This window comes from Mobula hypostoma, chromosome 21 (genome assembly GCF_963921235.1).
Source record: "Mobula hypostoma chromosome 21, sMobHyp1.1, whole genome shotgun sequence".
Classification (NCBI taxonomy): domain Eukaryota; kingdom Metazoa; phylum Chordata; class Chondrichthyes; order Myliobatiformes; family Myliobatidae; genus Mobula; species Mobula hypostoma.
Genome location: NC_086117.1, coordinates 27,739,289 through 27,766,330, shown reverse-complemented (window position 1 = coordinate 27,766,330; position 27,042 = coordinate 27,739,289). Strand labels below are relative to the sequence as shown.

General features: G+C 46.4%; 1 protein-coding gene across 2 annotated transcripts in view; it reads left to right on the top strand.

The window, feature by feature from the left end:
* olfm1b (olfactomedin 1b) overlaps positions 1 to 26,677 on the top strand; it is a 45,142-nt gene extending 18,465 nt beyond the window's left edge. For both annotated transcript variants that reach the window (XM_063073755.1, XM_063073756.1), the window contains exons 2-6: positions 2,312 to 2,461; positions 5,292 to 5,447; positions 13,814 to 14,033; positions 16,093 to 16,199; positions 24,375 to 26,677. In XM_063073755.1, coding sequence (XP_062929825.1) covers positions 2,312 to 2,461; positions 5,292 to 5,447; positions 13,814 to 14,033; positions 16,093 to 16,199; positions 24,375 to 25,049 — 1,308 coding nt within the window. In that variant the 3' untranslated portion in view covers positions 25,050 to 26,677. The remainder of the gene's footprint in view (positions 1 to 2,311; positions 2,462 to 5,291; positions 5,448 to 13,813; positions 14,034 to 16,092; positions 16,200 to 24,374) is intronic.
* Positions 26,678 to 27,042: the final 365 nt, after the last annotated feature.

The window sequence follows — 27,042 nt, the reverse complement described above, 5'->3', positions numbered from 1 at the left end:
GCCTTTCCAATGCTTTTGGAATACCATTAGCAACAACTGAGAGGGTTTCTAACAGAAGAGGTGTCTACATTGATCCCAAAGCCTCCAATACTCATCATGCACCAACTCTGCTGGGCTGGGCTGCGTGTGCAAATGACGGGTTTCCAAGACCCCTCAGTACTGTCCCTCTGACAGTGAGACACTACCTCAGCACTGTTCCTCTGACAGTGTGACGTTCCCTCAGTACTGTCCCTCCGACAGTGTGACACTCCCTCAGTACTGTCCCTCTGACAGTGTGACACTCCCTCAGTACCCTACCTCCGACAGTGCGACACTCCCTCAGTACTGTCCCTCCGACAGTGCGACGCTCCCTCAGTACCCTCCCTCCGACAGTGCGACGCTCCCTCAGAACTGTCCCTCTGACAGTGCGACGCTCCCTCAGTACCGTCCCTCTGACAGTGCGACGCTCCCTCAGTACTGTCCCTCTGACAGTGCGACACTCCCTCTGTACTGTCCCTCTGACAGTGCGATGCTCCCTCAGTACTGTCCCTCCGACAGTGCGACGCTCCCTCAGTACCCTCCCTCCGACAGTGCGACGCTCCCTCAGTACTGTCCCTCTGACAGTGCGACGCTCCCTCTGTACTGTCCCTCCGACAGTGCGACGCTCCCTCAGTACCGTCCCTCCGACAGTGTGACGCTCCCTCAGTACCCTCCCTCCGACAGTGCGACGCTCCCTCAGTACTGTCCCTCTGACAGTGCGACGCTCCCTCTGTACTGTCCCTCCGACAGTGCGACGCTCCCTCAGTACCGTCCCTCCGACAGTGTGACGCTCCCTCAGTACCCTCCCTCCGACAGTGCGACGCTCCCTCAGTACTGTCCCTCCAACAGTGCGACGCTCCCTCAGTACCGTCCCTCCGACAGTGCGACGCTCCCTCAGTACCCTCCCTTTGACAGTGCGACGCTCCCTCAGTACCGGCCCTCCGACAGTACGACGCTCCCTCAGTACTGTCCCTCCGACAGTGCGACGCTCCCTCAGTACCGGCCCTCCGACAGTGCGACGCTCCCTCAGTACCCTCCCTCTGACAGTGCGACGCTCCCTCAGTACCGGCCCTCCGACAGTGCGACGCTCCCTCAGTACCGGCCCTCCGACAGTGCGACGCTCCCTCAGTACCGGCCCTCCGACAGTGGGACGCTCCCTCAGTACCGGCCCTCCGACAGTGGGACGCTCCCTCAGTACCGGCCCTCCGACAGTGGGACGCTCCCTCAGTACCGGCCCTCCGACAGTGGGACACTCCCTCAGTACCGGCCCTCCGACAGTGCGACGCTCCCTCAGTACCGTCCCTCTGACAGTGCGACACTCCCTCAGTACTGTCCCTCTGACAATGTGACGCTCCCTCAGTACCGTCCCTCTGACAGTGTGACACTCTCTCAGTACTGTCCCTCTGAAAGTGTGACACTCCCTCAGTACCGGCCCTCCGACAGTGCGACGCTCCCTCAGTACCGGCCCTGCGACAGTGGGACGCTCCCTCAGTACCGGCCCTCCGACAGTGGGACGCTCCCTCAGTACCGGCCCTCCGACAGTGGGACACTCCCTCAGTACCGGCCCTCCGACAGTGCGACACTCCCTCAGTACCATCCCTCCGACAGTGCGACGCTCCCTCAGTACCGTCCCTCTGACAGTGCGACACTCCCTCAGTACTGTCCCTCTGACAGTGTGACGCTCCCTCAGTACCGTCCCTCTGACAGTGTGACACTCTCTCAGTACTGTCCCTCTGAAAGTGTGACACTCCCTCAGTACCGGCCCTCCGACAGTGCGACGCTCCCTCAGTACCGGCCCTGCGACAGTGGGACGCTCCCTCAGTACCGGCCCTCCGACAGTGGGACGCTCCCTCAGTACCGGTCCTCCGACAGTGGGACACTCCCTCAGTACCGTCCCTCTGACAGTGTGACACTCTCTCAGTACCGGCCCTCCGACAGTGCGACGCTCCCTCAGTACCGTCCCTCCGACAGTGCGACGCTCCCTCAGTACCGGCTCTCTGACAGTGCGACGCTCCCTCAGTACCGTCCCTCTGACAGTGTGACACTCCCTCAGTACTGTCCCTCTGACAGTGTGACACTCCCTCAGTACTGCACAGGCAGTGCTCACCTAATTTTAGCAACAAGAAAATGTGAACCATATGCATTCTCATTTCAGCAGCAGCTGACCTTGTTTCCGTTCATCAAATCTTGTGTTTGTTTTGTATTGATCTGATCTTAATACAGTGATGAAATCTGGAAATGCTGGTTCTTAACTCGTCTCATATCATTGCTCTGTGTTCTCTCTCCACCCTAGGTCTTACCAGATAACGCTGAGGATGGCTGGCGAGTGTTCAGCTCTGCACCAGACAGTGAGGGCAGGTGCATCTGCACGGTGGTGGCTCCCCAACAGACTCTGTGTTCCCGCGATGCCCGCACCAAGCAACTGAGGCAGCTTCTGGAGAAGGTACCGCAAAGAATGGGGTGCTGGGGATCAGGTTGCAACTGGGGGAAGAGAGAGGAAGGTGTAGAAATACGAGCCTGGGGCAGCAGATCCCAAAACAGAGATACACCACCGATTCAATATGACAGACAATTTTCATCGACGGGTTCTAAAATGGCAGTGTTCGAGAACATTCGTCATTGTCTTCATTATGTGCCATGTCGTATGACATCATCATTATGTGCCATGTCGTATTGACATGGGCGATCATGGTCTTATCCATGACTGTGACTGTTCTTGGCAAATTTTTCTGCGGACGTGGTTTGCCGTTGCCACCTTCTGGCCAGTGTCTTCACAGGACGGGTGACCCCAGCCATTGTCAATACTCAGAGATTGTCAACCTGGCATCAGTGGCACCTAACCAGGACTTGTGATTTGCAAGTGACCCTGGTCGGGGTTGTGGAATTATAGAAGCCGAAAGCAGAAGGAGGCTGTTCAGCCCATCCTACCTGAGCTAAACTTTATGTTTCTAATTCATCATACTCTCCTATCCTTACCCATCTAATTTCCTATTAAAATTGTCCCACTGCCCTTTAGAACAATGCATTCTGGATCAAGATATGTAGCTGCACCAAAATTGTCGTCATTGCCTCTCCTGGTTTTCTTCTGAATCCTCCTTGCTTGTTCCTCTGTTCAGCTGATTTACAATTGATCAGCTTCACAGATTCGGTTACTCTCCATAGCTCCAGTTATTTAATATCTTAACCAGATCCCCAATTGTATCCTGGCAGCGTAGTTTTTTTTTAAGGGGGAAATTAATTCCTTGAAGATTATGAAAGGGTTCATTAGGGGCAAAGATGCTTCCAATCATGGAGAGCTCAAATTAGGAGAGTCGCACAAATATCAACAAATAAGTGCGATTGGGAATTTGCAAATAATCTTTCTTTAGAGTTAGAAAGCACAACTCGTTGTGGTGTGCAGTGGATCAAACAAACAGTTGGGTGTGTTTAAGAGAAAGTCTGCATACACACATGAGGGAATTGTGTTTGGATACGTTTATAGGCCGGTGGTGTAGAGACATCAGTACTGGACTTCGAGGCATATGATGCTGAGTTTGAGTCTGACTGTGTCCCAGCCTGGGCAGCAGCAGTTTCTGCGCGGAAGAAAGGCCTGGCAATCTATCTTGCTACACTATCCACAGGATCACCATGAGTCAATGACAATTCAACAGCAGTCAAACAACAACATGTTTATAGGATCAAACAGAATAAACGGCAGGTTCAGAGGTAGACTAGAGGGTGACTATTTACCAACTATTAATCTATTTTGTAAAAATTCTTCACATGGGACCAGATAGATGTAATTAGCAGAGTCTTGTGCCAAGCAGAAACGTTGACCAGCTGGGTAGGATGACCTTTCTCTGCTGTACGTACTTTCTAATACGCTGTTTTAAAAAAAAAATTACACCTTATATTGTCACTTAACCTTTTCAGCCTGCGTATTCCTGTTAAGTGATTGTGACTGTTCAGGTCTCGTTTTTAAAAGTGAAGTAGGAATTTTTGAATACATTTGCTTAATTTGCCAGACTAGCCTGAATGTACCTGAATGTTCAAATAGCATTGTGTTCATAGTCACCATGCTGTGGATTGCGTCTCTACTAATGTTCCTCCGACTTTCCCAAACTGTCATATAATAATCCCTCGCACGGTGCCTGCTGTTCGTTTCTAATTGTACCTACCAATGTTAATCCAGCTCCATCACACTGTCACCCAGTGTAGTTTATCACTGACTGTTTCTTGACTCATGTTAACGTCACTCCCTCGCACGTCACTTGCTAAACATTTTCATCAGCACCTAGTGTCATTATCTCTTCTGGTATAATGGAGCTGGTGAGGGAGGAGTGACTGCAATCACCAGGACGTTACTCTCTTGTAACTAATATACAACAACAGACTGTGAACTGCACTCTGTGGCTTCTGTTGTGATCATCTCACTCACTCAGTTTTACACTATCGGACACTGGAGCAGAATTAGGCCATTCAGTCCATCGAGGCTGCTTCACGATTCCATCATGGCTGATTTTTATCTCTCTCAGCCCCAATCTACTGCCTTCTCCCCATAACCTTTGAAGCCCTGACTAATCAAGAACCCACCAACCTCCACTTTAAATGTACTTAATGGCTTGGCCTCTATAGCCCTCTGTGGCAATGAATTCCACAGATTCACCACACTCTGGCCAGAGAAATTTTTCCTCAGCTCAGTTCTAAAGGGACTCCCTTCTATTCTGACTCTGCCCTCTGGTCCTAGACTTCCCCAGGGTAAGGAGCATACAGTCCATGTGCAATCTATCTAGGCCTTTCAATATTTGATAGCTTGCAATGAGATTCCACCCCCCCCCCCCACGCCCATTCTTCTAAACTCCAGAATGTTGCGGCTCAGCACCATCAAATGCTGCTCATATCTTAACCCCCTCATTCCCGGGATCATTCTCGTCAGCCTCCTCTGGACCTTCTCCAATACCAGCTCATCCTTCGTCCTTTCTTAGATCAGGGGCCCAAAACGGTTCATAATACTCATAGTTTTGCCACGTCACATCACAGTGGAGGTGTAAATTCTCATCCTCAGTGCCTCTGTTGAGTGAAACACATTTCAGGCTCTTTAAGAGTGATCTCTGTGTGGGTATGTATATACACGCACACATATACACTTCCTGACTGACCTGTGCTATGTCACAGTGTGCTGTGATTATTGGCTGTGCCTCGCCTGGGAGTGATTTTGGGGCCACTACTGAAATTGTTGCCTAGCTCCATGTCAGAAAATGGAAGTCTCCCTCACTCCTCTTTCTCTGCTCCAGGTGCAGAACATGACTCAATCCATTGAGGTCTTGGATCGACGAACCCAACGAGACCTCCAGTATGTGGAGAAAATGGAAACACAAATGAGAGGCCTGGAGACAAAATTCCGACAAGTGGAAGAGACTCACAAGGCACATCTCTCCCGACAGTTTCAGGTATACCAAGCACATCAGTAGAGTCTGTATAGGGGAGCTAGCATATGGGTTGACAGGTATTGGCCATTGAAAGTTTTGCTACCTTGTGATATCAGACTGATCTTTTATTTGAGGGATCCCAGGAATTCCCATTAGGAATTCCACAAGTCAGCTTCTGGAATTTCTGCATTCAGAAGAACACAAGGATGGAAAAAGCTGTGTGGACTATCGAGTTTGCTCATCTAGTAACTCCCCACCAACCCCCATCATTTCTACATCCTTTCGCAATGTAAATCAAACAGACCTGATTCCATATAATCCCCAGCCACTCTATATGAAGCTGTTGAACTGATTCCTTTTCGAAGGTACCAGAATTGCATTTCTCATAGTTTGCAGTTACTTCCCAGTCACTCAAGAGCTTCTATTAAGTCTCACTTGAGTTTGTGAACTTTGACTTCAGTAAAGAGTCATAGTCCATAAAGTTTTCATACACAGAATCTTCCAGTCCCAATTCTGTAATGAAGCCAACCAGAAAAAGCCACGTTAATTGTCATTCTTTGCCTTCTGCTAGTCAGCCAAACTTCTGACCATGCTAGTATCTTTCCTGAAATACCACAGGCTCTTATCTTGTTTAGCAGTCATATGTGCAGCACCTTGTGAAAATCCACCTTCCAAAAATCCAAGTAAACATCATCCACTGACTCTCCTTTGTCTATCCTGCCTGTTATTTCCTCAGAGGATTCCAACAGGTTTATCAGGCAAGACTTCCCCCTAAGTAAATCACCTTCCTATATTATCGAATGCTCCAAATTCCCTGAAAACTCAGCTTTATTAATAGACCCTAACATCTTGCCAGCATTGAAGACAGCCTAACAGGCCTATATTTTCATTTTGCCTCCCTCCCTTCTTAAAGGGGAGAGTGACATTTGCGGCTTTCCAGTCGCCTGGGACCATGCCTGACTCTAGTGAACCTTACAGATGCCACTCACATGCTCTTAAGGAAAGCTATCAACCTCCGTGTAACAATGTTACTGCTTCTCAATCAAAAGCCTTTGTAACTTTAAAGACTCTTCTCATTTTTATTCATTTTCCTGATCTGGAATTGGGATACTTCAACATGTCCTACCAGCTACATAACCATCAGAATTCTGTTATATGAACAAGTCCCACAAGTCGAGAGAGGACAAGGAAAAACTGGCCGGATCTGCAGTACCAGTCACCTTGACCATTCCATCCTCTGTGATGGTGTTGGATTTGCTGACACCAAAGTCCTAAACTCAAACCAGGTCCTTAAGCCCTATCCAATATAAAGTACCATGAGTGCTCTCACTAAACGGAGATCGTACTGCAACTACCCAATCTTCAAAGGCAAGTTTACTTCCCTGTTTATTCTCCATGGTGAGATTAGCTTCCAATATCTACTATTTGAGCAGTGGAAACTACTCTGAGCAGTCTACAAATGAGTTTAAAATGGTTCATTTATTTCAGTGATGTACATTTAAATCTAAACAATATTCTTAAAACACATTTAAAACTCAGAGGATTTCTACCTTAAACATTATCAAATTACGAACCATTTCTATAACATAAAGCATTCTAAAAACATGAAGTATTTCTAAAATGCAAAGAACAAAGGATTTCCAAAACACAGGTACGATCCCTATAAACTAAAAAGACATACAGTACCAGTGATGCAGACGGACAAATCATGCATCACAGAAACCAAAACGAAAGGAATGGATTCCTTTTGACCCCATGTTTCGTGATGTTCCTTACCCATGTGTAATAAGCTCAAACTGCTCACCACATTTATACCGTTTCTCTTCCACTTGATTGACATCACACACATATCATATTTCCTTAGATATTCTTTTTATACAGGCAGTCTAAGGGTATCTTATAGCCATAGATCTTAATAAATACTGTGAAGCTAACTTCCTTGAGTACATAAAACTCCCAACTATATACACATCAGTTATTGATATGCTAAATTATATTATCCATCTGGTCTGTAAGCTTTCTTGAACTAAGCAGCATGGCCAGTTCACCTGTTTTGAAAGAACCAAAATTAAACGACCCATTCTCATATACTCTACTCTTGAACAGCAATAAAGCAGATACAGTGAGGTACTTCTTACTTCTCACCGACAGAGCATCTTCAAAGCTGCTTTATAGCCTGCACTTTGTTTTAACTTCAGACTGATTACTGCATGCCATTTACATTTTGAGAACTGAACACTGACTCCCATTTATGACCAGAAACTAAACAGAGCAATATTAGTTGGAAGTTTGATCTTACATGTGGCAGCTGCTGTGTTTAGAAAGCAAACTTTGCAAAAAAAAACAGGGGATCCCATTGGCAAAGAAATGAATATCCATCACACCTCCCACTTTTGATCCTCTGTGAAATTTATCACTCCTGTCTGCTTTCTTCACTTGCTAACATGCACCAGAGTTTCTGCATTCATCACCTTTGTGTTATTCACTGCCATTGACTCTCTAACCAGCAGAGCATCCATTTTTAGAGCTCCATACTTGTTACAAATACCTTTAATTTCATACCTCCTGCTACCTTGCAGAGTCCTCCAATTCAACCACAATCTAAGAAGTCTTGCATTTTAGCCTCTTGTCCACCGATTGTCTGGTCACTATATTGTTAGTGGCCAAGTCTCCAGTTGCCTTTTTCTTTGTTATAACTCTCTCCTGTATACTGCTCCTTAAAGCCAACCTTTCAGAGTATGCTTTGACTACTTGTCCTTATGTAGGCTGGTGTTAAATACAGTTTAATTATTGCTTCTGTGAACTGCATTGTGTGGTTTAACTATGTTGAAAGTGCTACAATAATATCAGTTGACATTGCTGTGTCAAAGTATGGAGGTGGATGAGGAGCGGGTGGGAGATGAATGGAAAGATAAGCCGGTGGTACGTCAGTAGCAGGGAGCCGTCTGAACCATCTGTTTGTGTCTAAAACAGGCAAACCGTGGCCCATCACCTTGTACTCGCTCCTCCCATCTTAACAACAAAAGCTACATTGGAAGAATAACAGATCCACTAAATTGAACAAAAAAAATAAGGCAAAGGAGAGATCATTGATAAATTAGTCATACCTAAAGAGGATAAAAGCACTGTTCTGGACAGATTGTGTCCATTCATATTAAACAAAATTGGAGAAGTATTGAAAAAGAAGCATTGCATTTCATATATTACAAAGGGAATAAGTGTCAAAGGACTGGCAGGCGGCCTGATATTTAAAGGAAGGAAGTGGAAGAAGCCAAGCGAACTAAAGGCCAATTTGCATAATGTTAGCGGTAGGAAAGGTATTGGAATCTTGACAGACCTTTTTTCTTTCTTTGTTCATGCCACTTGCTAGAACAGTGGACTTCTCTTTCAGAAAGTGAAGGGCATTAGTGAATGAGATGAGCTTTTGTGATCATCCGGTTGCTTCACACAGTTAGCATTCCTGTTGTTAGGTCTTAGGTTATACCTTTGTAGTATGTATAAATGGAGGCCATATTTTGCTGATGATATCCTGTTTCCATATTTTGCTGATGATACCAAAATTGATGATTGTAAGAAAGGTCTTGGCTACAGGGAGATACCAATGGACCAATGTGACAGGCACATAAAGGCAGATAGAGTTGATTCAGAAAAAGCCTGAGATGTCTACGGGAAGGACGAGTGAGTTAAAGGACTAGGTTGAGTAACATTAACCTATAATCTGTTCTTGACTAACATGGACACAATGGGGCAAATGGCCACCTCCTGGGCTTTCCAGAGCTGCAATTCCATGAAACAATTTCTTGACTTTAAGTCCTCCATAGTGTGATTTTAACTTGTGCCTTTAAATCAATTGCTTAGAAATTGCTCTGAAAGCAACACTAGTAATAACTGTACTGCAACTCTGAATGAACGTGTAGAGAAAGGCATGAATATAAGACAATTGCTTATTAATCACATACAAATTTATGGAGAGCGGTGAGATTGTTACTTACAGATGAGTAGGTGAAGTGGATAATGGATGCATTTAAGAGCAAGTTGGATCAGTGCCTGGGAAGAAGGAATAGAAAACACCAATGTATGGTGGGAGGAAGCTTGTGGACCATAAACACTCCCAGGCGTATTAAGTGAAATGACAGGTCTCTGTGTTGGACATTACATGTAATATAGCACTTGCTGGAGCTTCACACTATTCCTTCTTTGCTGAAAATTTGCACTCTGCTATGGTGGGGATGGAGGCTGCACTCTGTACTCCTCTCCTCTCAAGTGATGCAACTGATAAAAATTTAGGAAACCACTCTGACCTTGCACTTTTCCTTCTTACGTCTTGCACCTGCCCCATCAACTGTTTCCAACAATTCCCCATATTCCACCCTCTCCTTCTGTTATATAATAACCATATAACCATATAACAACTACAGCATGGAAACAGGCCATCTCGGCCCTTCTAGTCCGTACCGAACTCTTACCCTATCCTATTCCCACCGACCTGCACTCAGCCCATAATCCTCCATACCTTTCCTGTCCATATATCTATCCAATTTAACTTTAAATGACAACATCGAACCTGCCTCAACCACTTCTGCTGGAAGCTCGTTCCACACAGCTACCACTCTCTGAGTAAAGAAGTTCCCCCTCATGTTAACCCTAAACTTTTGTCCTCTAATTCTCAACCCATGCCCTCTTGTTTGAATCTCCCCCACTCTCAATGGAAAACGTCTAACCACGTCAACTCTATCAATCCCCCTCATAATTTTAAACACCTCTATCAAATCCCCCCTCAACCTTCTATGCTCCAAAGAATAAAGACCTAACTTGTTCAACCTTTCTCTGTAACTTAGGAGATGAAACCCAGGCAACATTTTAGTAAACCTCCTCTGTACTCTCTCAATTTTATTGACATCTTTCCTATAATTCGGTGACCAGAACTGTACACAATACTCCAGATTTGGCCTTACCAATGCCTTATACAAATTCAACATTACATCCCAACTCCTATACTCAATGCTCTGATTAATAAAGGCCAGCAAACCAAAAGCTTTCTTCACCACCCTATCCACATGAGATTCCATCTTCAGGGAGCTATGCACCATTATTCACACCTTCCCACCCCTCCTGTCCTCTCCCTCCTACTCACCCACTCATCTCCCCTCTGCCCATCTTCTCACTCCTACTCCTCTGCTGCCCTGGTCTTCCCTCCAATTCCAATTCCTGAAGCTCCCCAATCTCAATCGCTACAGCCAGCCTCCCCCAATAATACTCTGCCGGAATCTCCTCCACAGCCTGTGTCCCAAGCACCTGACGTTCCTCCTCCTGTGCACCTAACACACCCATATCCCTTACAATCCAACACTACGCCCCCCACACACACACACCTGACACCAATACCCACCTGCAGTGACATCCTTGTATCCTTATCCCACACGCTCTACCAACCCCATCCCATTTGTCCCGGTATCCCATGACTCCTTGTTCAATGCCTCCTACCATCCCAATCCCCATTGAACTTCCATGTTCCTCCTGGTCCACTTCTCTTCACTGCTGGGAAATTCTCCTGCACTCTTACACTCCTCTCCCTGCCTCTTGACCCCAACCTTCTGCTACAATTTAATTCTGTCCCTGCCCTGATTCTTATCCCCAAAGACTCTTACCTTCCAGTGCCTTATATCCCCATCCCTTTCCTTCACTCAGTCTCATCCCTTCTCCTTGACCCACTCAACACTACACTCTTCACTTTGCTAAATTTTACAAAATGAGACTGTAGAATCTATTTTGCCATAAATTCCCAGTGCTAACGGGATCCTTTTGCTGTGAGCTTCCAAGCATGTGGCACATTGCTTTTTCTCAGGTGAACCTATGGGACCTGCCTTTTCTTTACCCCAAGCACCAAACCCAACAACGCCCTCTCCACCCAATAATATAATGCCTGTGGGACCTTGCACCCCCTCCAAGAAAAACTCTACTTCCCTACTCCAGAAGGACTGTAGAGATTGTCAAGGTATTTGTTTCATAACCTTTTGGACCCAAGAAAGTTCCTGAAGTTCTGATTTTTGAAGGTGCTCCTTTTTATGGTATTGTTTTTCAGGAGCAGAGATTGTGCTTGGGGCGTGTGTGTGTGTGTGTGTGTGTGTGTGTGTGTGTGTGTGAGAGAGAGAGAGAGAGAGAACACCAGCCACTCATTTCTCCAAACTCTAGAGACTTTCGGACCCAGCCTGCTTGAGTTCTCCTCATATCACGAACCCACCAACCCAGGAATCAATCTGCACTCCCTCTATCCTATGTATGCTCACATCTTCTTTCAATAAAGGCTAACCCATTTTTCTCATTGGCCACTGCACTCGTGTGTTATCGATGATTCACACCAACAGACAAGCAGATCATCTGAAAACTTCCCAATTTCCAACCATTTTCAAGATATTTACCATTTCTAACTTTTCTCCAAAGCAGATATCTTAAATTTCCATGTGACATTGCCAATGACACATGACCTTAAGATATAGGAGCAGATTTAGATCATTTAACACATTCAAACCTGGCTGATTGTTTTCAGCCCCATTCTCCTGCCTTTTCCCTGTAACTCTTAACACTACCCACCCAATCAATTAATCAAGAACCTATCAATCTCTGCCTTGAATACACCCAGTGACTTGGCCTCCACAGCTTGATGTGCCAACGAATTCCACAAATTCATTATTCTCTGACTCAGGAAATTCTTCTTTTATTCTGAAGCTGTACCCTCAGATCTTAGACTCTCCCATTAATGGAAACACCCCTCCCACATCTGCTCTGCTCAGTCCTTTCAGCATCTGCCACTCTTCAGGCCTTTCGTTATTCATTTTTTTCTGTCTATATTTGCTTGGAATCTTTCTGTGCCCTTGCCAAAATTGACTCTGCCAGCTAGCCCAGTAGCATCACTGAGTTTGGATATATTATACTTGGTCCTCTTCGCCAGATCATTGATATTGAGTACAGTATGTCCAGATGACAGAGGCACTTCTGTGGGCAAGATTCACAGTTTGAAGATGACCACTTTAGTATTGCTCTTTATTTTCAATTCTTTAACCAATTCTCAAATTATGCCAGTGTGTTACTCTAAGTAACATGTTCAAATTTTGTTTTATAATCTATTGTGTGGCATCTTATTAAGGCTTTCTTAAAGTACAAATATACCACCTCAACTGGTTTGCCCTAATTTACCCTGTTGGTTATAAGTTTTTAAAAAAGAGTACCAGATTTCCTACTGATGATTTCTCTTTCATGAATTCATTGCTCTGGGAATCCTATTGTTATTTTTCAAATCCTCTACTACCAATTTCTTCAAAATAGATTTCAGCTATTTCCCAACAATTGATGTAAGGCAAACTGATCTGTAAACTCTCCCTCCTCCCTTAAATAGTGGGCTTCTCGAGGATGCGAGGCTGTGGTGGTGGGGCAGGTTCTGAAAAGGGTTTCTTGTATCTGTGGGAGAGCAGCAAATCCTCAGTGGTATCGCTCTTACTTTTGTTTGTTTACAGGGCTAAGTTAAGAAAGTTTTTTTGAAAAGCGTCATTGATTGAACGAAGATACAAGTCCAAATCTTTGTAATCGTGGTCTTGGGCTCCCGACCTTGCACTATTATATAGTTTTAAAAAAATGAAAAAAAATCACACACAGTGACAGTTTTAAGGCTTTCTTTAATACTTACAAAGCTGACTTGTTGACCTTTGCTGTGAGTCCTCCTGCATGTTAAACCATTTAATCAGTGTTAGTTTTAAATAAAATATTTTAAAAATGTATATATACAAATCAAAAAAAATTGTTGATGCATCTCTGAATGTCCTTTTGTTACGTGATTGAAAGCATGTTAACCCAATCGCATTCTAAAAAATAATAAAAAAAAATAAAGGCTCTTTTTTTCCGAACTATTGTGGTGTGCTGTTCACTCTATGCTCCTTCAGCCACACGACAAGGGGGAGTCAGTAACTCTGGGACCGCTGCCCTGGGGAGTGTCAGTGTAGGGAGTCAGATACAAACACACACACACACAGACTTGAATACGTAACCCCCATGAAGGTGAAAGATCCCACACACTTTGAGGAGGGTTCTCCCCCACTGTCCCGGCCAATTTTTATCCCCCTAATTAGAATCTGTTAAAGAAAACTGATTCCCACGTTTCAGATTGTGGGAGCTTCCTGTGCCCAAGTTGGCTGCAATTTTTCCTGCCTTACCACTGACAATAGCACTGCAGTGGCTGTAATTGGCTCCATTCGGGAAGCCCAGAGGTTGCAAAAGGAAGGAAAGAAATGGAAGCTCTTTCTTTCAGCAGTAAGATTGGACAGGGTGCAGGGAGCTGTTGGGATTTTTATTTTGCCACAATTACAACTGAATAGAGATTATTTTACCCGTTGCAGGCCCTAAAATCGAAAATGGATGAGCTCTTGCCTTTGATCCCCGTGCTGGAACAGTATAGAGCTGACGCCAAGTTGGTGTTGCAGTTTAAGGCGGAAGCAACGAACCTCACGGCTGTACTGGCCGCGCTGCAGGAGGAGATCGGAGCGTACGACTATGAAGAGCTCCTGGGCAGAGTCTCCAGTCTTGAGGACAGGCTTCGGGCCTGCATGCAAAAATTAGGTAGGCCCCGAATCACGCGACAACGGGTTATGCGGGATCAGCTGCCCCCCCCCCACCCTCCCCCACCCCCGCCTCTTGGGGTCTGCGGGGTAGGGGTTAAAATGCGGATGGCAGGCAGTGGAAGGGGTCTCGGTAGGTTCTCCCTACTGCCCCTGCAGGGAAGAGGAAGGGCAGCCTGCAGTGCTGCAACGACCTCTCTTCTCCCCACCCTCTCCTCATCTACACTCCCTACACTGAGCTGATCTCCCACCTCCCTGCAAGGATGAGGACTTCTCCCTGCATCTGGTTCCCGCCCTCACCACCACCAAATCCTCCCCTTCCATACACAAGGTAGTGGTAGTCGGTAGGCTGTCTTAAACACAGAAGTATCCTGACCAGGCATTGAACCTCAGCCATTCTTGACTGCAGCAAACTGCTCATGGCAGCGAGCAGCTTTTGTTTCCTTGGGAGGAGTCTGATGTTCCTTGACCCATCACGTCAGCCAGTTCCGGAATTGAATTCTGGGATCTTCCTTCTGCCTGACGCGCCCGGTGGGATGGGTATTCACACACCCAGTGCCTGCCCGACAGGACAGATGGTGAAGGTTGCTGCAGTCTGTCACCTCAGTGACACAGCAGCCATGCAGAGGGACATCGCAGTGAGGCAGCCACACCGGAAAAGTCAACATCTCTGACTGAAGGAGGAGGCTTCCCTGTGCGATCCAGTCATGGCTCGCGGCAGATCTTCCACAGGTCCCAGCAGTGCCAAGGACAGGGCAGTTGGGGATGCAGGGTAGTCTGAGGATGTTCCGTGGAAAAGTAAGCAGCTCAATTGAAAACCAAATCAGTGAGTCCCATCAGTCTGTTTATGGGAACAATCTCAGTAAATCCTTCTGTCTATGGGAACAATCCCAGCACATTCCTCTCTCTATAGGAACAATCCCAGCACATTCCTACACTATGGGAACAATCCCAGCACATTCCTACACTATGGAAACAATCCCAGCACATTCCTCTCTCTATAGGAACAATCCCAGCACATTCCTCTCTCTATGGGAACAATCCCAGCACATTCCTCTGTCTATGGAAACAATCCCAGCACATTCCTCGCTCTATGAGAACAATCCCAGCACATTCCTACACTATGAGAACAATCCCAGCACATTCCGCACACTATGGAAACAATCCTAATACGTCCCTCACTCTAGGAGTCAACACCAGCATATCCCTCACTCTACAGGGACAATGCCAGCACATCATCACTCGACCTGGAGAATTCCAGCATATCCCTCACCCTGCAGGGACATAAGAACATAAGAAATAGGAGTAGGAGTCGGCCATCTGGCCCGTCGAGCCTGCTCCACCACTCAATAAGATCATGGCTGATCTGACCATGGACTCATCTCCAACTACCTGCCTTTTCCCCATAACCCTTAATTCCCATACTATGCAAAAATCTATCGAACTTTGTTTTAAATATATCGACTGAGGTAGCCTCCACTGCTTCATTGGGCAGAGAATTCCACAAATTCACCATTCTCTGAGAAAAGCAGTTTCTCCTCATCTCCATCCTAAATCTACTCCTCTGAGCTTTTGTCCCCTAGATCTAGTCTCACCCACCAGTGGAAACAACTTTCCTGCCTCTATCTTATCTATCCCCCTCATAATTTTATATATTTGGATAAGATCTCCTCTCATTCTTCTGAATTCCAGCGAGTACAACCCAGGTAACTCAATCTCTCCTCATAGACTAACCCCCTCATCTCTGGAATCAACCTGGTGAACCTCCTCTGCACTGCCTCCAAAGCCAGTATATCCTTCCTCAAGTGAGGAGACCAGAACTGCACGCAGTACTCCAGGTGTGGCCTCACCAGTACTCTGTACAGACAAACCCATCACATCCCTCACACTACGGGGACAGCCCCAGCACATACTTCACACTACGGGGACAATCCGTCATGGAGGCCCCACCCAAGAAAGAGGCGGAAGCAGATCGAGGAGGCGCGGTATTAAACGGGAAGCGCGAATCCATCCAGGATTAGTTCCTCTCAGCATGGTCACCCTCTCTCCATCACTTCCAGCCTGTGGCAAGCTGACAGGGATTAGCAACCCGCTCACCGTCAAGACTTCAGGGTCGAGGTTTGGTGCCTGGATGACAGACCCTGCCTCACCGGAGGGAGACACCAAGGTAAGCCCAAGCAGTCACTGAGTCAACACAAAAATTATCGTCTCACCTCAGTTGTGGGGGTAGAGGGAGGGACCGTGGAAGAAAAGAGACGACTTGTGAACATGTTATGGGGCTGCGGGTGTGGGAATAAGCAATTTATTGGGGAGTGATGAGATTAAAGTCCAAAAGGAAGTAGCAGCACAGGTACAAAATTGGCAACGAGTCATCGTGAATGTTTCAGCTTTTGCCTGGGGTGGCTATTGCTAGGCATTATTTGGGGATGGGGGGTTAGAGCACTTCTGGCTTTGATACGCCTTAGAGGCCTGGATTTGAATAAATATGACACAAAGTTTGGAAAAGCAGTCAGGAATAGGAAATGGTGTGATGAATTCCACCAGGCAGCAGATACAGTTCAGGACTCTTTTTTTTGGGGGGGGGGAAGAATAATTAGAGGCAAAAAAGAGTTACCAAACAGAACTCTACACTTAGCCTCACAAAGCGTTACTGGGAGTTTGCAGGTGGGTCACAAAAGATGTGGAGAGGTTTTGGACGATATTACAAATGTTAGGGCTTTAAGCAGCTGAAGACACACTGCTATAATGGAACAGTGATAATCAGAGGATTGGGAAGGAGGAGATTTTGAGAGCAGGGGAACATGATGGATGTAGGAAACGAGGAAATCAAAGAGAGACCCCTAAGAAAGTGACCGTCTGTTTTACTCTGGCACTGTAACACCTTCAGCACTGGGAAAGGTTCAGATAGCTTGGTAAACTTGTAGGGTAAGGAATTATGTGCAGGAGATTCTGGGCAATCAATAGGGGTTACATTTGTCAAGTTTACCTTTCACTGTCTATTTTTTTTAAATGTGTGCTCAAGTTATGCTTAGAAATTTGTCTTGAGCTGGGCCAGCGGATAAAGTCACAACTTTTGTTTTCTTGATTGATTTGGAGCTTGCTGGGCTGGATTTGTACAAATTAAATTAATCAGCCAAGAGGCTCCCGGTCATCCGAGCTGAATGTCATGGTGAGTTAAGGATGTGAATGATACCAGAAGCAAGACTTTAGCCTGCTGATGTACTGAGGGAGCACACCATTGCCATCTTAAAGACAAACATTTCCGATTCACGGAGTTCTGGGCGAGAAACACGAAGGCAGAATTTCCACCAACATAATTGCAAACCAATATATTTCTGGCAGTACACATCACAATCTCAAAAAAAATGTGCATTTGCTACAGATTTATATAAAATTTGCAGCACAGGTGGAGGTCATGCAGTCCATTGTTACTGTACTCACCAGCCCAACCACACCTTTCAGCACCCTGGTCAGCAACTCTGTAAATTAGAGCTTATCAAGTACCCATTCAAATGCTCAGCAGCTGTGATGAGGGTTTGTACCAATCCTATCCTTACAGGCAGCGAGTTCCATGTGACTGCCAAGTCACTTTAGATCTCTGCCTCCCGATTCTTGACCACAGTGCCAGGGGAAATGGGTATTGTCCACTCTTTTCTTGGCTCCTCATGATTTTCTATACATCCAGAAGGTCTCCCCTCATCCTCCTTTATTCCAGATGAATCAGCCCTAGCTTATCCAGATTGTTCTCACAGTCATCTTATTCTAGCTGTGCCAGCATCTTCGTACATCTCCTCTGCAGTATGATCCTTACACACCTCTCTGGATAAAGTTCTGTTTGCCTTTTCTCTGCCTGACTGACTAGACCATCTTTGGACTGGTGCAAAGCTTTCCTCCTTCCTGTCAATCCCACAGCCAACTATTGCACCATCACAAACAGTCTTATTATCTCCCAGTAGAAACTATTTTGTTCACTTTATGCTGTTATCCTCTCTGCCTACTTAAGTGAAGAGAAAAGATCACGGCCAATATTTATCCCTTAAATAATATCTTAACTTGACCTCATATTATTGCAAGCATAAGAGATTCAGCAGAGGCTGGAAATCCAGAGTAACACACACAAGATGCTGAAGGAACTCAGCAGTTTGGGCAGCATCTTATTGGCCTCTTTCGATGCTGCCTGACCTGCTGGGTTCCTTCAGCGTTTTGTGTGTGTTCCTCATATTTGCTGTGTTTTCTCATCACAGTGGTGAGAATACCACAGAGCATTCAGGAAACACCTGAGTTATGGAAAACATCTTATAAATATGCAAGTCCTTACATGGTTTCGTTTTGTACCTTTTCAACTGTGGAGATCAAAATAGGCAGGCTTGCCAGGAAGTTGGATTTCATCCACTTTCAGTGTTCCAAACATAAGTGCTTCATTTAGCCCTAGCATCCACTAGGGCAGCTCACAATAAAATATGTTCAAGTGTTGGAAATTTACTCTTAAAAAATTATCAGCTTTTTTTCCCCCTTATGTGGACAATGTTTTAATGCAGCACACATTTGAACTCGGGAGTCTGAAGTCACGCACTCAGTGTTTTAGGAACAGTTTCTTCCCCTCAGACATCAGATTTCTGAATGGGCCATGAACCTATATTCACAAACTTACTATCTTTGCACTACCTAATTACACACACATATATATGTGCGCGCGCACGTGTGTGTGTATATACATATATATATATAATACATAGAGCATATATTTCTTTTGTAATTTATAGTGTATTTTATGTATTTCATCCTACTGCTGCCACAAGACAGCAAATTTCACAGCATATGTCAGAGATCATTCTGGTTCTCATTCCCGGTTTGCCAGTCATGTCTTCCCTCTTCCTGATCACGGGAAGTACGGCAGTGCCTTGGTGGCCACAGTACATTACCATGGAGAAGAGGGAATGTGGGCAGCAGGGGGAAAGAGGGTTGGAACACGTGAAGTCACGTAACCCCAGCCCCGTGTTGACCCGTACTGATCGAGCGCAATGCCGCGAGTTGCCCACGTCACTGTGAGACACGTGTGCTGTGATTGTTACTGCCACGCAGAGCAGTAACGAAAAACATAGACGGCCGCATTCAGAAAGCAAAGCTTTGATGTCCCAGGTACCTGAAAACTTGTCTGCAAGAATTGCCCCTGCTTCTCAACCAGATTGCCAGTTGTGCTCTATGTGTTTCCAATTTCATGCCCAGATGATGCTGGAAATTATGACAACACTGCCAGTGCGAATCCTGCCTGGAAATCCTCTGAATGCTTCCTTTTGGGCAGAACTTGCAAACATGTTAAAACGTGCACGAAGTGATCTGTGCATGATAACCTGGTGCTATGCGCTCAGATCTTAAGGCACTTTATCTAACCGAAGTCTTCCTGATGCAGTGAAGGATTTCTGTAACTATACCTCAACATCCAGCTTTTAAATTGATTCTCCACAGTATCTAGTTTAGCCAGCCATATAATTGTTTTCAGGATTGCTAAATACCATCATTGTATTCCATATGCTGAGCTCTTCCATTGTTCAGAAGTAATTAATTTTAACATCAGTTTCTCTTGTCGGGCTGACTTCAGCTCCTCTCCAAAGCTTTCACTGTATCCCAGTCCCTCTGTGCTGCAGCTGTTAATGAACTGAGTTATATATCAATTAAAAAGAACAATGAATCTGCTCCTCAGGAAGCAGCCGTGCACGCTTCCTCCCTACAGACCCACCAGATGAAATAGCTTATCGTTATCTACCCTATTAACCGGGTCAACGGGTTAATCTATATTTGAGCCTTGTCCATGAAACCTGACTTTATAACTTGCCGCACCTCCCCTTTGCCCAGTTTACGTGCAGTGCCCTTCAGTGAACACTGGGTCTCACCAAAACTTTCTTTAACAAATTGATCGAGAATAAACTGAAGCCTCTCACAACAATGGTTGTTGACAGAATGAAACGTGTGCCTGGAATATTTAAAAGATTAGTCTCAAACTGAAGTAATCCTGCCACTTTGTAAAACAATATGTACACCCACGGTAAAGCTTCAGAAGAGAGCTGCTGGGATGGAACAAATTGATTACGAAAAGCATTACACATGCTCTCATGAATTGTTGTCCTGACTGACGGCAACTTGCCAGGCAGCATCTATAGGAAGAGGTACAGTCAACGTTTCGTGCTGAGACCCTTCGTCAGGACTAACTGAAAGAAGAGATAGTAAGAGATTTGAAAGTGGGGGGGGGGGGATCCGAAACGATAGGAGAAGACAGGAGGGGGAGGGATGGAGCTAAGAGCTGAGAAGTTGATTGGCAAAAGGGATACAGAGCTGGAGAAGGGAGAGGATCATGGGACAGGAGGCCTAGAGAGAAAGAAAGGGGGAGGGGAGCCCAGAGGAAGATGGAGAGCAGGCAAGGAGTGATTGTGAGAGGGACAGAGAGAGAAGAAAAGAAAAGTGGGGGGAAATGGTCTATGTTCCAAGCCTATACTGGTATCTGTCCCCCACTTTTCCTTCGCTACATTGACGACTGCATTGGCGCTGCTTCCTGCACGCATGCTGAGCTCGTTGACTTCATTAACTTTGCCTCCAACTTTCACCCTGCCCTCAAATTTACCTGGTCCATTTCGACACCTCACTCCCCTTTCTAGATCTTTCTGTCTCTATCTCTGGAGACAGCTTATTCACTGATGTCTACTATAAGCCTACGAACTCTCACAGCTACTTGGACTATTCCTCTTCTCACCCTGTCTCTTGCAAAAATGCCATCCCCTTCTTGCAATTCCTCCGTCTCCGCCACATCTGCTCTCAGGATGAGGCTTTTCATTCCGGGACGAAGGAGATGTCTTCCTTTTTTTTAAAGAAAGGGGCTTCCCTTCCTCCACTATCAACTCTGCTCTCAAATGCATCTCTCCTATTTCACGCACATCTGCTCTCACTCCATCCTCCCGCCACCACAGGGTTCCCCTTGTCCTCACCTACCACCCACCACCCCACCAGCCTCCAGGTCCAACATATAATTCTTCATAACTTCCACCACCTCCAACAGGATCCCACCACCAAGCACATCTTTCCCTCCCCAAGTCTTTCTGCTTTCCGCAGGAATCGCTCCCTACGCGACTCCCTTGTCCATTCGTCCCCCCATCCCTCCCCACCGATCTCCCTCCCAGCACTTATCCTTGTAAGCGGAACAAGTGCTACACATGCCCTTACACTTCCTCCTTCACCACCATTCAGGGCCCCAGACAGTCCTTCCAGGTGAGGCGACGCTTCACCTGTGAGTCGGCTGGGGTGATATACTGCGTCCGGTGCTCCCGATGTGGCCTTCTATATATTGGCGAGACCCGACGCAGACTGGGAGACCGCTTTGCTGAACACCTACGCTCTGTCCACCAGAGAAAGCAGGATCTCCCAGTGGCTGGGGTGATATACTGCGTCCGGTGCTCCCGATGTGGCCTTCTATATATTGGCGAGACCTGACGCAGACTGGGAGACCGCTTTGCTGAACACCTACGCTCTGTCCGCCAGAGAAAGCAGGATCTCCCAGTGGCCACCCATTTTAATTCCACGTCCCATTCTCATTCTGATATGTCAATCCATGGCCTCCTCTACTGTCAAGAGGAAGCCACACTCAGACTGGAGGAACAATACCTTATATTCCGTCTGGGTAGCCTCCAACCTGATGGCACAAACATTGATTTCTCTACCTTCTGTTAATATCCGTCCTCCCCTTCTTACCCCATCCCTTACTTATTTTTATTTCCCCCCCTTTTTTTCTTCTCTCTCTGTCCCTCTCACAATCACTCTTCGCCTGCTCTCCATCTTCCTCTGGGCTCCCCTCCCACTTTCTCTCTCCCTAGGCCTCCCATCCCATGATCCTCTCCCTTCTCCAGCCTTGTATCCCTTTTGCCACCCCTTAGATCCACCCCTCCCCCTCCTGTCTTCTCCTATCATTTTGGATCTCCCCCTCCCCCTCTCAAACCTCTTACTATCTCTTCTTTCAGTTAGTCCTGACGAAGGGTCTCGACCCGAAACGTCGACTGTACCTCTTCCTATAGATGCTGCCTGGCCTGCTGTGTTCCACCAGCATTTTGTGTGTGTTGCCTGAATTTCCAGCATCTGCAGATTTCCTCGCGTTGATGGCAACTTGCCGTTTCTTTAAGCACTCTGTTTTTCCAGTCCAGCCGGATTCAAACCCAGGACCACTCAGCTCAAAGTCCGGTGTGGATACCACTACACCACCGGCCAGCGCCCTTCCCCAAGTAGGAGCGATACCGCTGGTCTTTTTAAGACTGTAAATGGAGTCAAACTGTTTCACTTTGTCCAGAGCAATAGGACGAGAGGATGCAGCCTGAAAGGGAGGGGTGGGGATGTCGCTGAGCGCATAGATCCAGAGCTGCAGTATTCCAGTGAGTGGGGGACATGCTCTTGAGGAGTTGTTCGGGGTTGTTTGTATTGATTCATTCATTGCAATTAGATTTGTTTCAGGGTAGCGTGGTGGTTAGAACATCGCTTTACAGTACAGGCAATCGCGGGTTCAATTCCCACTGCTGCCTATAAGGAATTTGTACTTCTCCGTGTGACATCGTGGGTTTCCTCTGGGTGCTCCAGCTTGCTCGAACGGTCCAAAAACGTACCAGCTGGTAGAGTAATTGGTCATAAAGCTTTATACTTTATACTTTATTGTCGCCAAACAATTGATACTAGAACGTACAATCATCACAGCGATATTTGATTCTGCGCTTCCCGCTCCCTGGAGTACAAATCGATAGTAAATATTAAAAATTTAAATTATAAATCATAAATAGAAAATAGAAAATGGAAAGTAAGGTAGTGCAAAAAAACCGAGAGGCAGGTCCGGATATTTGGAGGGTACGGCCCAGAACCGGGTCAGGATCCGTTCAGCAGTCTTATCACAGTTGGAAAGAAGCTGTTCTCAAATCTGGCCGTACAAGCTCCTGAGTTTTCTCCCGGAGGGAAGAGGGACGAAAAGTGTGCAGGCTGGGTGGGTCGTGTCCATGATTATCCTGGCAGCACTGCTCCGACAGCGTGCGGTGTAAAGTGAGTAGAGTAAAGCTTGGATTAAATTGAAGGATTTCTGGGCAGCAGCAGTCGAAGGGCCGGAAAAGCCTATTCCGTGCCTTAAGCTCAATAAATAATAAATAACTAGATACCATGCAGAGGGGAGGAAAAAGGAGCAATTGGACATGCAATATGAAAGGCCTCAAGGCTCCACAGCGTCCCCCATTTGCACCTTCCCTTGGGTTTCTTACCTTGTCTGTTGTGGGTTTATTACCATAACAAATCGTAGAAAATAACTATGGTAACTAGGATCCCAGCGTGGAGTCCTCTCCTCCAGCCTTCCTCATTTGCTACCGACTGCAGCAAGTTCATCGCACAATGATTGGCCATTTTCGGTGGGGCGCGAGTTTCGCTGCCGAAATGGACGGCTATTCCCAGGTCTATGTGACGCGAGGAAGTGCAAAGGAATCCAGTGTCTTCATCACTGGAGTCCATTTGCCTGAAGCCTTCCATGCTAGCAGAAATGAGCTCCCACTCTGGTTTTGGTCACCTCATCAGCACGTTCCTCTAATCCCTCCATCCTCTAACTCCGGACGCTATCCATTTCAATCACACCTTGTTGTACCCCTGGGTGAGCCACACAGAGACCGGAGTTTCTGAAGTAAAAGGTCTTTATTCAGGTTTGGGGGGCTTAGATAAACCTTCATGAACTCCGAGTGCCTCATGGTTTTATGCTCTTCCTCGTCACATGTTCTTACATTCTGTGGGTAAAGAAATTTCTTCTGAACTGCCTGCTGAAGTTAACAAAGACAATTGTAAATTTATGAGCAAGGCACAGAAAATACTAGAGGAACTCATCAAGCCGGGCAGCATCAATGGAGAGTCCACACCTCAGTCCACGCTTTGTCCAGAGCAATAGGACCAGAGGATGCAGCCCGAAAGGGAGGGGTGGGGAGGGAGCTGAGCACATAGATCCAGAGCTGCAATATTCCAGTATACAGCCCATGCTTCAGGCTGAGACCTTTCATCAGGACGGGTCCTGACCTGAAATGTCGATTATTTATTCCCTTCCGCAGATACTGCATGACTTGAGTTCCTCCAGAATTTTGTGAGTTTTCCTCACGACTTCCGGTATCTGCAGATCTCTTGAGCTTATATTTATGAACAAAATTTTGGCCTCACCCACGTTAATTCAATCAAACCTTTTCTCATTTCAACACCTGTTGTCAGGTCATACTTTGAGCTTTCTGAGTACTAAGGTCTAGCTCCATCACTGAACTAATGAGCCCATCCTGACTGTCTCTTTCTTCTTCTTCCCTAGGTTTATTATATGGATGGTTACCATAACAACCGCTTTGTACGCGTTTATAAGTCCCTGCAGGACTTCACAAGTTCGGACAATTTCACGGTGCACCGGCTGCCTCACCCTTGGTCCGGCACAGGCCAGGTGGTCTACAACCAGACCCTCTACTTCAACAAGTACCAGAGCCACATGATCATCAAGTTCCACATCCCCACCGAGCGCTTGCTCACCCAACGGAGCCTGGACAATGCGGGCTACAACAACATGTACCCTTACTCCTGGGGGGGCCACTCCGACATCGACTTGATGGTGGACGAGGGGGGTCTGTGGGCCGTCTACGCCACCAATCAGAACGCGGGGAACGTCGTCATCAGCAAGCTGGACCTGGTGACCCTGAAGGTGGTGCGCAGCTGGAACACGGGCTACCCAAAGCGCAGTGCTGGAGAGGCCTTCATGATCTGCGGCACTCTCTACATGACTAACTCGCACCTGGGAGGGGCCAAGGTCTACTACTCGTACAACACCAACACTTCCACCTACGAGTACACTGACATCCAGTTCCACAACCAGTACTCCCACATCTCCATGCTGGATTACAATCCCAAGGACCGAGCCCTTTATACCTGGAACAATGGCCACCAGGTCTTATACAACGTCACACTGTTTCACATCATAAAATCTGACGAATTCTAAGCCCACATTCATTTCCACAGTGGTACAGTCAGTCTAGAGATATATAGATCTGTAGATGTGTACAGGTATATATATATTCTGTAGAAATGACACTTAGCAAAACTGAGTCTTAGCTTTGCCCTAGGCAATTCTCTCCATGTGTGGTACTTTCTTGTTAAGCATTGGCTTTCTCTGATTTCAGGCACAACAGAACTGAAATCAGAGTAAACTAGAATGGCCATTTCTCCACTGATCCTTTTTATCCACCCCATACCTTCCCTGACCTTTCTCTTCCTTTCTCAGTCCCCTCCCCTTTTCTCCCTCTCCTCCTCTGCCATTCTCTCCTCTGACAAATCCCAAGCTCTCTCCTCATCCACTTCGTCCAGCCCTTCCTTCTCCCTCTCCTGCTTCCCTTCCTCCATCCCACCCGTCCATTCACTCCCCCAGCCTCACCTCCACCCTCATTTCAATTCTATCCCTCACCCCACTCTCCATCATTCCACCTAATCCCTCCCCTCACCCCACCCCGTTCGTATCTTGCCTCAGACACTGACAGCAGCTGGGCCTATATTGTTCCCGCCAAGCCTGGGATCTGAAGTGAGTGGGTCCTTTGTGACCATGGCAACGATCCCAGCTGACCTGTCCGAGGCATCCTCGCCATCAGCCCAATCTTGCAAACGTTAAGGGGTGGGCTGGCAGGCGATTAATTCCCACGCAAGGGCTCTCCTCACCTCAGCCCAAGCACCTGGGAGAGACGGTGATCAAGACCGGTTGCAATCACTAACGCACTGACCAAAGGAGCAGGAAGAAACATTTTGGAAGGAACTATTGGACTCACTGGATTTGCCCCTCATTGTTACCTGCTGCAACCATACTGAGCTGCCTCATCGTCATCACCGGGAGGAGTTTGCTTTTTAATTGTGAAGAGGTGTAATTGTTGAAACCTGGTTTCTGCATTACGTGCGTCATATGGTGATTATGTGTCACAGCTTGTCAGTGACACATTGTTATAGCCCATTTAACAAATGTGTGTCAATATAACCATGTGAGGTGCATCATATTTAGAAGTCTTTAACAGGAGTACTTTTTTCCCATCATAGCACCTGGTATTTTAAGAATTGGTTCTGAAGACAACCCAGGGCTGTTTAAAAGAAGTTAAATGTCTCATATTCAACCCATCAGTAAGGTTCTGATGTCCAAACCGTATTGTCATATTAATGAACTCTACAATTATCAGCGTGCGCATGCATCTGTGTCCTTGGGTGCTTGTGTGTGTGTGTTGGGGAAGCAACTGCATATCTTTATGCCATTGTGTGTGTGTGTGTGTGTGTGTGTGTGTGCCACATATCTTCACAAGATTGTGTGTGTGTGCGCGCGTGTGTGTATGTGTGTGCGCATGTGGATAGATCTTCACATGATTGTGTGTGTGTGCGTTTGCGTGTGGGTGTGGACAGTGTTTGTATATATGTGTCCATCTGTTGTCAGGGTGTGTGCACACATGAGTTTAAATTTTATCTCCACAACTATCAACGAATGCAGAGGTCGGCTTGTGCTGCTACAGACTGTTGTTAAAAGGAATGGTATGACTGTTAAAACTCAACCTCTGTACTTCCCTCTTTATATTTTATCATTAAAAGGAGTCCAATGATGAGCTGTGAATCCTTCAGTCCTTGTGTTTTAAAAAACTTTTAACAAAAGTGTTTTTTAAGCTGCTGGAATACGAGTCTGGAAGCTGAGTCCCTCAGAATCATCGAACCTGACAGAGTAGAAGCCGTCCGTCTCTTTGCACCTGAACCAACACTTTGGAAGAGCTTTGGAATTAGTCCTACCGCCGTGAACTTCCAATTCCTTCCTTCATCATTAGTCCAAAGCCTTTTTCAGAATTTATTTCCAGGCAGTTCATTCAAACCACTATACCTGTCTGTGTAAAAGAAATGATCATCTTCCTCCTGCTTTCTTACCATTCACATACACTCTGTGAACTGCGATTCCCAACTTTGCAGTGGAAACAGTT